Source organism: Hyperolius riggenbachi, chromosome 6 (assembly GCF_040937935.1).
Source record: "Hyperolius riggenbachi isolate aHypRig1 chromosome 6, aHypRig1.pri, whole genome shotgun sequence".
NCBI lineage: Eukaryota > Metazoa > Chordata > Amphibia > Anura > Hyperoliidae > Hyperolius > Hyperolius riggenbachi.
In genome coordinates this window covers 298,197,584-298,210,636 of record NC_090651.1, presented here as the reverse complement: position 1 = coordinate 298,210,636, position 13,053 = coordinate 298,197,584, and the positions used below count along the sequence as shown (strand labels likewise).

Here is a 13,053-nt window from a genome sequence, read left to right as displayed (position 1 = left end):
TTTGTAACTGGTTCTCTTTATATTCTTCTGCATGCACTGTTGTGGAGAAGCTTAAATGGCTATGTGGTTTTTATTCATGCAGACGTCAGGCTCGCTGCTCTCCACAGTGCAGTCACTGTAGTCCATCTTGCATTGGCTGCACTCACAGCTCAGTGCCACGGGATAGGTGAAGTAGGGGTCTGTACCAGGCGTGCAGCCTTGCAGTGGGATGTTTTCATAACGGAACTCCTTGTAGGTGCAGATCTCCTGTTTGAATGAGGAACGGGCCGATTTGATCACCGGATCCTGTTGAGAGAAAGCAGTGCTCAGTCAAACAACAAAGAAAATATATTCCTTGCCACAAATCATGAGATTCATTCTATTCTTCAGACTTTAGAGGGAACCTGAAGTGAAAGGTATATGGAGGCTGCCATATTTAACCACTTCCCAACCACCGGTATTTTCCACTCAAAAACCAGAGCAATTTTCACATCACGCGCCTTCCATTCATTCGCCAATAACTTTATTGTTACATATCACACCACAATGATCTACAGTACATATTGTTCTTTACGCCACAAATTTGGCTTTCTTTAGGTGGTACTTTTTGCTAAGAATAATTATATTTTGTATGCATTTTAAAAGAATTTAGAAAAAAATCCTTATTTCTTGTTTTTTTAGCCATTATAGTTTAAAAATAAAATGTATTAAAACAAACAAAAATTGAAGCCCTGAGGAAGATAGGCAGACCTATCGCAACATGTCGGCTGATTGGCTGGGAGAATAGCGGTGACGTCACCCCTTACATTCGACCAGTACTACGGGCAAAGCGAGATTACTGCAGCGAGTCGCCGGCCGGGACTCGATTTCAACTGCCGTGCAGGAACCATCTGACTCCTCTGCCTCCTCCCTGTCTATATAAACACAGCCACACATACACACACACACACACTCACATACACACATATACACAGCCACACATACACACACACACACGCACTGCAATTCACACACAGAGACACAAACCCAGCCACACACACACACAGCCACAGCCTCTCTCTCTCCTTCCCTGGCAGTCCTACACATGCTTGCTGTAATTGTCCTGGCAGCATGAGGGGTGGAGCTACATCCTGCCTGCGTGTGCTCCTCCTCTCCCTATCTACTGCATCGAGAATAACTACAGGTCATAACTTTAGGACTGAAGTGATAAGACAACACTCTCACTGTGAAAATGTATCACTACATGTTAATAAGGCAAACTTCTTTAGTGAATTAACACTTAAAGAGACACTGAAGTCTCCTAAAATCCCACTTGTTATTAAATATTTAACTTCAGAAATTTCAGCTCTGCTAAAACACTGCATCCTCGCGGCAAAAAGCTGTTTGCAACAAACCCCCTCACCCCCCCCAAAATCCCTGTGGGAAAATGCAGGGAGCGCTTCTTCACAGAGGCAGAGCTTTGAGCTGTAGCTCTGCCTTCATGCAAGTCAATCCCAGCTGATCACTGCCTCTCCCCGCTCCTCTCAGTCTTCCTTCACTGAGAGGGGCGGAGCAGGGGTGGAGATTCGCGGGGATTGATGTGAATGGAGGCAGAGCTGCAGCTCAAAGCTCTGCCTCCCCGGACAGCAAAATCCACGACCAAGAAAGTCGTTGTTTTTTCCCGGCATTTGGGGTTTTTTCAAACAGCTTTCTGCTGCGGGGATGCGGCATTTTAGCAGAGCTGAAAGTGCTGAAGTTAAATATTGAATAAAAAGTGGGATTTTAAGAGGCTTCAGTGTCTCTTTTAAATACTGATCGATGTGTGGTGATAAGTTTTCACCTGCCTTATTATCACCAACATGATTTTAGTGAATTGTGGCCAATGGGATTGATTCACAAAGGTAACATATTTTTCACCTTAACTGTAAGGAGTGCTAATGCAGGAGATAAACAAATAAGGAAAGATAATTCATGAGATAAATAGATAAGGAGAGCTAAACCATGAGTTATGTCAGTTAAGGGAAGTTATACAATGAATTAAGTCAGTTAAAGAGAGCTAAACCATGATTTAAAGAGGAACTCCAGTGAAAATTATGAATAAAAAAGTGCTTAATTTTTACAATAAATATGTATATATGATTTAGTCAGTGTTTGCCCATTGTAAAACCTTTCCTCTCCTTGATTTACATTCTGACATTTATCACATGGTGACATTTTTACTGCTGGCAAATGATGTAGCTGATGCTTGCTTTTTTGGCAGTTAGAAACAGCTGTGAACAGCTATTTCCCACAATGCAACGAGGTTCACAGACAGTAAAATGCCAGGAAAATGGTCCTCACAGTCTCCTGTGGGAGGGGCTTCACCACAATATCAGTCACACAGAGCCCCCTGATGATCCGTTTGTGAAAAGGAAAAGAGTTCTCATGGGAAAGGGGGTACCAGCTACTGATTGGGATGAAGTTCAATTCTTGGTCACGGTTTCTCTTTAAGTCAGTTAAGGAGAGCTAAATCATGAGTTACATTAGATAAGGAGAGCTAAACAATGAGTTAAATTAGTTAAGGAGAGCTAAATCATAAAATTGTGAGTTAATAAGTAAGTTGAGATAATTTAACATAAAAGCTTTGTGAATCAGGCCCAATGTCCCTTATTCAATTCACTTTTTCTCCAAAGTTTTCCCCTAGGTGATATTTTACACTTTAACGATAATATGCCTTTTAAGACACCAGCGAGAAAGAAAATCATTTTGTCTGTACTTTTTGCCTACTTTTTGGTACTTTTTGAGTTGCAGAATGCTGAAAAGTTATTTTAAACATAAGATGAAAAATGATCTCCTAGGAGAAAAGAGAACAGGTGAATTGAATATGGGCCAATATGGTGAATCCCGTTGCTTGGCTTGGTATAGAGGCAGACGAGACTCACATAAGTCTTGCAGTGGCCGGTGCAGATGGTGGCGGTGAAGGTAGTACACGGGCAGTGTTCTTTCTCGGCAGAGATAGTGACATTAGTTAGGTGACATTGGTGGCTTGCTTGCACAGCAGACAAGTATACCACCAGATGCAGAAACATCATCCGAAGAGTGAACATCCTGCACTGGGAAAAGGGAAAGAAAACAGGAACATATGAATTGTAAAAAAAAAGTAATTTCTAATATAAATTGTACATTGTATTTTGGTGGGACATAATATCTTGCTCAGTCTTCATATGTAAATTGGAAAAATGCACTTAGCTGAAATGATTGGATGCTATATAGGAAGAACAACACCCACATTCTATATCATAACCAATATGGCCAACAAAACCCATTCCAATAGGTAAACCACACTGCTTCTCAATTGACCACTTCATTCCTCAAGGCCGTTTTTTGGCACAGGCAAGCCAGTTAGACTAGGGATGCAAATATTTCTGAGTTCATGCAGATTTATGTAAATTTGTATGCAAATATATGCAGCTTGAAAATGGACCCATCAATTTAAACCTGGGTGGGACTTGATTGGTCCACTTTCAAACTGCATATATTTGCATAAAAATGTACATAAATCTGCATGAACTCTAAAATATTTGCATCTCATTGATCTGCAAGAGGGGGTATCATATAGCTATTCTTAGCACCCTGTGCTTTATGGGATCTTTATAAATAACTTGTAGTTCAAATAAGAAAGAGGTGAATAGTAATTTTATCACCTAAATGGCCACCGCTGTTCAGCATAATAAAGACTCCTGAATAGCATAACAGTTATATGGCTAGTACTATTATTGAGCTAATTGTTTTAGATTTGGTGTGGTGATTGTTGCAACCCTTTGGTTGTAAAGACCTAGGCTATACATAAATGGTATAATGATTTTATACTACATATCCATCATAATTATAGAAAGGGTGTGTTATGCAGGCTTGGTAAGCTTGAACAAGTGAGGCATATCTTGACTGGTAATAATTGAGTATTTTTTATAGTATAATTTTGAGAAACAACATCACTTCTGTATATAATTTAACATTTGTTATCGGATCCTGGCTGCAAAACTAACTAATGTTGGCTAAAATCTTCCTATTCATAAGAATGGCAAGGCAAAAGGTATCTTGCCTGGGGCACCTAAATGGCCCTGCTGTTACTGATTAAGCACACGTGCCTAAGTAACATTTTTGTACTGTTTCACAGTGTGCTCTTGCCTTTCTGGCCAATGCAGCATAACTTTTTGCTGTTTCTGTTTTATGGGGGCGGCCATCTTGCTTCTTGCAAATTCTGAAAATGACCTGAGCTGCAAAGCTTGTGGTTCCAAGTGACTTCCTGCAGACACTAAAGACATCTAGACCTCAGAGCTCCCCTGAGAGGAGTGTGTTTACACCAGGGAGACATGGAGACATGTTAAGGTCAAGCAGAGAGTCAGTGCTGCCAGTTTTCACAGTGACTTTTGGTGAACATGTGGCAACGCCAAAACTATCTGGTCAAGACTACTGGGATTACTGCCTATTGCTGTACAGCTTGACTCAGTGCAAAGCTAAAGAATCACTAATACACTGCTACTGCTTCCTCTGTCCACTCGAGGTACATTTACAAACCCCTCTCCACCCCCCTATTTGATCAAAACATCCTATCCACTGGAAATATCAGTCCATGTATGGCCAAGTTAACGCCACTGGCATGTACATTATAATTTCATCTATCTGTCTGGGAATGTTATATAGGCAGGAAATATCTTAATCAAATTGGGACCACTCCAATCTGTACTAAACTCAGTTGCTTGACTCATCTTTTTTTCCCACTCCTCCTCTGCTGCTCCTCACTGTCATGCTCTTCATTAGCTGCCAATTAAAGGGGCATTATGGTAAAACATTGTAAAATTTAAAATATGTGCAAACATAAACAAATAAGAAGTATGTTTTTTCCAGAGTAAAATGAGCCATAAATTACTTTTCTCCTATGTTGCTGTCACTTACAGTAGGTAGTAGAAATCTGACAGAAACTACAGGTTTTGGACTAGTCCATCTCTTCATAGGGGATTCTCAGCAAGGCTTTTATTATTTATAAAGATATTCCCTAAAAAGAATTTAAACAATGATGCTGGCCAGCTACCCTGCTCGCTACACAGTTTTTTTGGCAGTTGGACAGAGCAACTGCCATTCACTAAGTGCTTTTGAAAATAAATAAATCCCTGAGAATCCCCCAATGAAGAGATTGACTAGTCCAAAACCTGTCACTTCTGTCAGATTTCTACTACCTACTGTAAGTGACAGCAACATAGGAGATAAGTAATTTATGGCTCATTTTACTCTGAAAAACGTATGTCTTATTTGTATATGTTTGCACATATTTTACATTTTACATTTTTTTGCCATAGTGCCCCTTTAACCAGAGGATCAATTTCAAACTCTTAACCCTAACTTATAATGCACTCCTCAATCCCTGTCCCCTGTACATCTCACTAGTTTCCAAATACTGACCCAATTATAATCTCAAATCTGCACACAACCTCCGTCTGTCTTCCTCTAGAATTACCTCCTCGCATTCATGGATACAAGACTTCTCACAAGCCCCCCCCCCCCTTACTATGGAATCCCCTTCCAAACACATCTGTCAGTCACTCTCCAGCCTTTGAAATCTTTAAGAACTCCCTCAAATCTCAATTTTTCCAACAATCATATGCTCTAATTATGCTCAGGCCAAGTTGTGCTTCTTACAGGGGTGTAGCTTGGGGTGGGCGGGGTAGGACACGTGCCCCTGGGCACTGGGTCCCTAGGGGCGCCCAGCCGTGACCTGTGTTTTTTTTTTTTTCCCAGCGGGAGCGCAGAGAAGAAGGAGAGCTGTGGACACAGCGGTGGGGAAGGGGGAAGTCTCCACCCCCCTTCCCTCACCTTAGGGCTCACCCTCTCTCTCGCTCCCCCTGCAGATATGGGCGGCAGAACACTTACTCCATTCGCGCGGAGTAGACAGATCTGTGCTCCGCTAATCTGGTCCAGTCTATGCGTAAAAATACAGAGGCGCCAATAGGATAAAAATAGATAAAAGGTTTAAAATGGTTTAGGTGGCGGTGGTGGACCGTCCACACACAAACAGACCAAAATGCTGTTGATTGAAGAAAAAACAGTTTATTCACATACTCCTACATAAAAGTGCAACGCGTTTCACGGGCAACATCCCGCTTCATCAGGCAATAAATAACCGGAGTATCTCACTAGAAATGACAGAAATGTAAAGCATATCAGGGAGCTGTATATAAATATAAGGTGTCGCATGAGTATGGAGGCATGAGAACACTTGTTTATTTGGCGCATAACAAATCGACTATTTTAATAGTATATGTTAAAGGGAGAAACTATTGTGGGATCGGTGTGGTACATGGTAAGGGGGGGGGGGGGCAACTGTACGTGCAGAGGTGTGGGTGTTGGGGACCCGGTAGTAGATGGGTAAAAGAAGATGATGGTACTAGTGACAGGCGGGGGTGAGCAAAAGTAGCTAAACTAGGACCAAAAGTTGTAATAATGTGTGCCCGGTGACTGATTAGCATGGGTGGATACCAGGTGTTGAAGATGTTTAGTGCATATTGTAGCAGGAATAGTTCAGGCAGAGTGGGGGCAAGGAGAGATATATATGATAACTAACACTGGCAAGAGTGGAGCCCAAGGTACTGAGAAGCACATAATACAAACAGTAATAACCATAGTTAAAGAAGAGTGAGGACAACAAGGGATTACAATGATGGTTAACACTTACCAGCTCTGAGTCCAACGATAGCTTGGCACCTCTGTGCTGGGGTGTCAGCGTGTGGGCTCAGAGCTGGTAAGTGTTAACCATCATTGTAATCCCTTGTTGTCCTATTCCTGCTACAATATGCACTAAACATCTTCAATACCTGGTATCCACCCATGCTAATCAGTCACCGGGCACACATTATTACAACTTTTGGTCCTAGTTTAGCTACTTTTGCTCACCCCCGCCTGTCACTAGTACCATCATCTTCTTTTACCCATCTACTACCGCAGGGGCGTCTCTAGCCATTTTGTCACTCCAGGCGAGAAATCCTGTGGCACCCCTCCCCCCCCCGTGATTGCCCCCAGTCCCATACCCCGCACCCCTCATGGTGAACACCACTCCTGTGGGGGACCCCACCCCCAAGACCCCCGAAAATCATAATGCAGCAGCGTTTCACCAGAAAATATACTTATTGCGGCATGGGTTCACCAGAAAATAGTTGTTATGCAGCAGAGCGTTTCACCATAAAATATACTTATTGCGGCATGCACTCACACACACCACACACAGTATACACGCACACACACACACTATACACACGCACACAGTGTACACACACACACACAGTACACACACTGCACACAACATACACACTATACACAGTACACACACACACACACAGTACACACACTGCACACACTATACACAGTACACACACACACACACACTTTAGACACGCACAGCACAGTACACACACTACACACACACACACACACACACACAGCACACTATACACAGCACACAGTAGACATACACTATACACATACAGAGATAGGAGGAGTGGAGTGAGACTGAGAATAGCCTGAGATGGAGCAGTTTATCTGTATTGCATTCCCACATTACACAGAGACTAGTTGCTGGTAATAGGACTGCTGTCCCTGCCAGTCTCTTACACAAGTCAGCAAGCAGCCCTCCTGGAGTCTAGGGACTGTCAAAACTTTTCAACCTGTTTAAGACCTTATCTGCACTTGCAGTCATTATAACAATGGGGAGAGACCAGACAGATTTTTTCCCACTGACCCTCCAGACGAGTTCTACATCATGCTGTGTATATTTACCAGCTTGCCTGCCCTCTAATTGCACTTTTATCAGCTAGCCTAGTGTTTTACATTGCCTTACATCAACAAACCTGAATACAGCAGACACAGGACCAACCCTAAATCATTGAATGAAAGGCGGCCTGGGGGGAAGTCAATGCATGGCTGCTACACAGTCTCTACATCCACGCAGTTACCAGTAGCAGAGAGAGAGGGACTGAATTCTCAGGAGTCGGACTCAGGAGCTGATGATGCTGTACTCCTCGGATCCCTGACTAGGATGAGTGCCTTCTCTCACTGACTCATTCATTACTGTGGTTCTTTGAATCATTGAGCTGAAGTCCAGTCAGCCCCGCTGCTGCTGTGTAAACTGACACCTGAGTCAGCTGAGAGGCATTTCTTCTCTCACTACTCAGTGCAGAAGCACCCTTGCCTCTTCCTGTCGCCTTAGGCGAAAATTTATAGCTGCCTAATGGCTCAGACGCCTCTGTACTACCGGGTCCCCAACACCCACACCTCTGCACGTACAGTTGCCCCCCCCCCCCCCCTTACCATGTACCACACCGATCCCACAATAGTTTCTCCCTTTAACATATACTATTAAAATAGTCGATTTGTTATGCGCCAAATAAACAAGTGTTCTCATGCCTCCATACTCATGCGACACCTTATATTTATATACAGCTCCCTGATATGCTTTACATTTCTGTCATTTCTAGTGAGATACTCCGGTTATTTATTGCCTGATGAAGCGGGATGTTGCCCGTGAAACGCGTTGCACTTTTATGTAGGATTATGTGAATAAACTGTTTTTTCTTCAATCAACAGCATTTCGGTCTGTTTGTGTGTGGACGGTCCACCACCGCCACCTAAACCATTTTAAACCTTTTATCTATTTTTATCCTATTGGCGCCTCTGTATTTTTACGCATCAAGCTGTCCACCCTTGGTGGAAGGGTGACACACCCTCCTTTCTTCTGTCTACAGAGAGCGACATCTTAGTCCTGAGTGGGGTCAGGCCTAATCTCCCCACCTGCATATACAGTGGTTGCCTTAGAGCAACCCAGGTTTGTAAGTACGATACTTACGTTTTATATTTCCTCAACTTTACATAATATACTACACTATATTGGGCTCTCGGTCTCCATTTCTGGTCCAGTCTAGACCAGATCAGCGGAGCACAGATCTGTCTTTTCTGCGTGACCTTTTACACCACTGCTAAGGTCATGTATATTTGGCCCCACCAATTACCACGCACACATTCTGTTGCATGGCCACGCCCCTTTTTTGGCGGGTCCCTCCTTACAGGGCGCATTAATAGTTTTTGTCCCCGGGTGCTGAAAGCCCTAGCTACGCCTCTGGCTTCTTACTAAATATAATCTAAAAACACACTGCCTTCTGGTATCCTGGTATACATATATTACCTCACCTCTTGTTTCCTTCCTGTTCCTTTAGCTTATATGCTTGTGAAAGCTCACAATGAACTTCCATTTTGTTCATCAAGTTACATTTGTTACTGTAATTACTATGTTTACTAATTCTGTATTGTGTACCAATGTCTAGATGATGTACACACCATTGTCTGTATTATTATGTAACCCATGTTTGTTTCTTACTCTGTACAGCGCCAACAAAATATGTTGGTGCTTTGTAAATCAATAATAATTGAAGCTAAGCTAGTATTAATATATTTTTTGCTTGGCGTCTTCCACAGCATTGTACAGAGTATATTGTCTTGTCACTTACTGTCCCTCAGAGGAGCTCACAATCTAATCCCTAATATAGTCTTGTGTCTATGTATGTATCAAGAAGTCTATATATCATGGTCTAGGGACAATTTTTAGGGGGAGCATTGACTTATCGATATGTTTTTGGTATGTGGGAGGAACCTGGAATGCCCAGAGGAAACCCACCCAGATACAGGGAGAACATAAAAACTCTGTGCACATAGTGCCCTGGCTGGGATTCAAACTGGGGAACCAGCGATGTAAGACAAGAGTGCTAACCACTACGCCACTGTGCTGCCCTGGGCTATGTTCAGTTTTCCTGTGGTTTAATTTGTTAACCGACGCTTATAATGCATCTGTAAGAGGGCTGTTAGGACCTCATACAGATGAGTGCTTAAAGCACAACTGTAATGAGAGGGATATGGAGACTGCCATATTTATTTCCTTTTAAACAATACCAGTTGCCTCCTGGCAGCCCTGCTGATCTATTTGGCCACAGCAGTGTCTGAATAACACCAGAAACAAGCATGCAGCTAATCTTGTCTGATCTGACAATAATGTCAGAAACACCTGATCTCCTGCATGCTTGTTCAGGATCTATGGCTAAAAGTATTGGAGACAGAGGCTCAGCAGGACTGGCAGGCAACTGGTATTACTTAAAAGGAAATAAATATGGCAGCTTCCATATCCCTCTCGCTACAGTTGTAACGTTTTTGAACTTGAGAAAATGCCAGCAGCCCTGCTTTGCCTATAGAGAGTGGAAGTCAGCAGGGAGATCACCCTACTAAGCAGGGGCAAACGCAGGATTTTCCAGGGGGAGAATACTGAAAGGTCTCTCTCAGCTACACACAATATAATAATACTAGTACGATAGCTAGAAAACGGTTGTGCACACTCAAGATCCTCAATTGAGTGTCAGTGTGTGTGTGTGGGGAAGAAGATAGTGGGGCAAAGAGAAAGAGGAGAGGGGTAGAATGAGAGACAAGAATGGGGGAGACACAGACGCAGGACAGAGTAGGGGAGAGTGGGGCACAGGACAGGGGCAATGGGGGGGAAACACAGAAACAGGTAAGAGGTACCTGACCAGGATTGCAATATTTTATTGTGCAGGGACTTACTGTGATAATACACAGACACATTACCCTGTGGGGGAGAGATAGAGGGAAAAGGGAGAGAGGATGAGAAAGACATGGAGGAGAGCGAGACACACACTTCAGTAAGAAATAGAGGTAATTGGATTTAAGAAAGAAATAGAGGTAATTGGATTTAAGAGGGCTATCACATGGGCAGCCAGGGACCAGGAAGTATTCAGCTGGCTTATCCTTCCAGAGCTCCCTCGGTGCTTCTTCTCCTCTCACTACAGAAGTGAGCTGATTGTAAGCATACCATTTTTATCTGTAGCCACTGGCTTTTGCAGCATATTCAGCACATACAGATAATAATGAGGACTGCTGACATCTGTATTGAAGGGGGAAATAAAGCCTTATGCAAACTCCTGACTTTCTTCTTCACCAGCACACCGCAGGGGAACAGGGTTGTGCTCATACCTGGCGCAGGGGCACAAGGTTGTGCGCATACCTGGCTCTGTTAAGTTCCCCGCAGCTGCTCCATGCTCTGTACACAAGCTGCTGCTACATCCAAAGTCAAATGGGTAAAGAAAAGGGGCCGGTTGGCACATAGTGCATGCAGGAAGCAGCACGGTGCTGTGAGGTGCAGGATTCCTGCAAACTTTATGATGACTCAACTTGTGCCTGCACCCATACACTGTACAAGCCCCGGTCTGAGGTGGGATTCTTCTGCACCATTAGCCCCCTCCCTAAACTTGCCTATGCTAATAGGGGAATAGTTTGTAATCCTCTGAACATTTAAGACCCTAAAGTGGTCTAATGTTATGAAATGATTTTTACAATTCTAATTGTGGTTGCCTAATGAATTACGCTGAACTTTTTTATAACAAAGATGAGCAAAAGGAAATGAAAAATCTAATTACCATTTAAACAGAAACTGATGTCATGCTGGATAGACTTACCTTGTGGGAAAAATCTCTAAGTGGTAATCAGATGATAGAGCCAGAAGCCTCGACAAACTGGTCACTTTCCTTAATGAGGTCAACATTTAAATATTCCAGTGTAGCCCCGCCCCCACTGGCCTTTCTGAGCTCATGTGTGGGTGTGAAGGCTACCAGGGCTTTATCAGTTAACCTTCTCCGGAGTAGATTAGTGACTCATTTTCTTCCCATGATTATCAGATCCTGTAAATCGCAGTTTGTATGAGCATCTTAATCCAGGAAGGACCGCCGCGTCCTCATTCGCCATCACTGAAACTCATTTGCTGATCATCCTCTCTGATTTCCAAAAGAGGGAATTTTATATAATGCACAATCTGCAACATCTGTCTTTTTATAGAGTTCACGGAAATACAGAGATATTAAATTATAGGTTACCAAATTACCAATCTCATTATGTCCAAGTATTAAAACGAAGAAGAAAGACAGTGGGATTAGTGGGATTGCATAATCAAACTGGAAACACTAGGGGGCGGGCCCTGCCAGAGGCTTACAATCTAGGGTGGGGTTAGAGACAATAGGTGCGTTTGCGGAGAGGGTGCCCAGCAATGTATTATGGTACTTATGTGGAGGTTAGACTAAGTTGAATCTTGGTGGGCTGGTTTGAAGAAATTAAAGGTTGAGGTGAGTCTGGTGGCTGTCTGGAGGCGAATTCCAGACAGTGGGGGCAGCCATAGTGAAGTCCTGTATGGGAGAGAGAAGTGTACGGTGCAAACAGGTGCAGGTCATTTGAGGATTGGAGGGGGCCAGTATGTGTCTTTGGACAAGGTCAGAGATGTAGGTTGGGCAGGTCCTGTGCACTCATTTGTAGCCCAAGCACAGAATTTTGTTCCTAAATGATAATGTGTTCAAGTTGACAGTGGCTGTGAGGCATTCTTGTAAACCCCCCACCTGTTGGGGGGTGCATCATTTCTTACCTACGGGATGCTGCTCCTCTGGTACCCCTGTCCATATGACATTCACCATCTTCTGCACCCATACAGCTGAGCAAAGACTAGCACACCATGGGCTTGATTCACAAAGCCGTGATAACGTTTTATCACTGTCGCGCTAGCGTTTTGTGTGTGCTATAATGCGCGTAATGGTTTTCGGGTGTAATCGTGAATTTTCATGTGAAAATTGTCAAAATTTCACAAGAAAACCGTTACGCACGTTTTAGTGCGTGCAAAACGCTAGCGCGACCGTGATAAAATTTATCACGGCTTTGTGAATTAGGCCCCATGAATCCATTGACACCTGCTAAGCTGGCCATGCATGGATTGAATTGTAACAGATCGAAAAACAATTTGAATCCATCTCTCGAACAAAAATGGGGAGTTTGATTAAATTGTAATTGATTAGATGCCCATACACGGAAGTGGACATCTGAATCAATCCATTACCGTTACCGATCTAGTAGCTTCCAATATTTAGCTGGGAAATAAACGACATGAAAAAAACTGCCAATTTAGAGAAAAAGGGCACAAGGAGGATTCCCAGACAAATACAACATCAACACTCTTGTTCAAGCACCTTAGTA

The 13,053-nt window shown here is 43.2% G+C and overlaps 1 protein-coding gene across 1 annotated transcript; it reads right to left on the bottom strand.

Annotated features, from left to right (window-relative positions):
• LHB (luteinizing hormone subunit beta) lies at nt 1-5,158 on the bottom strand. The gene is made up of 3 exons (XM_068242903.1): nt 4,894-5,158; nt 2,880-3,050; nt 1-285 (listed from the first exon to the last, which is right to left on the bottom strand). Exons 1-3 carry the CDS (start codon nt 4,948-4,950, stop codon nt 52-54), a joined length of 462 nt encoding a protein of 153 aa, XP_068099004.1. The 5' UTR covers nt 4,951-5,158; the 3' UTR covers nt 1-51.
• Between the last annotated feature and the right edge of the window lie 7,895 nt (nt 5,159-13,053).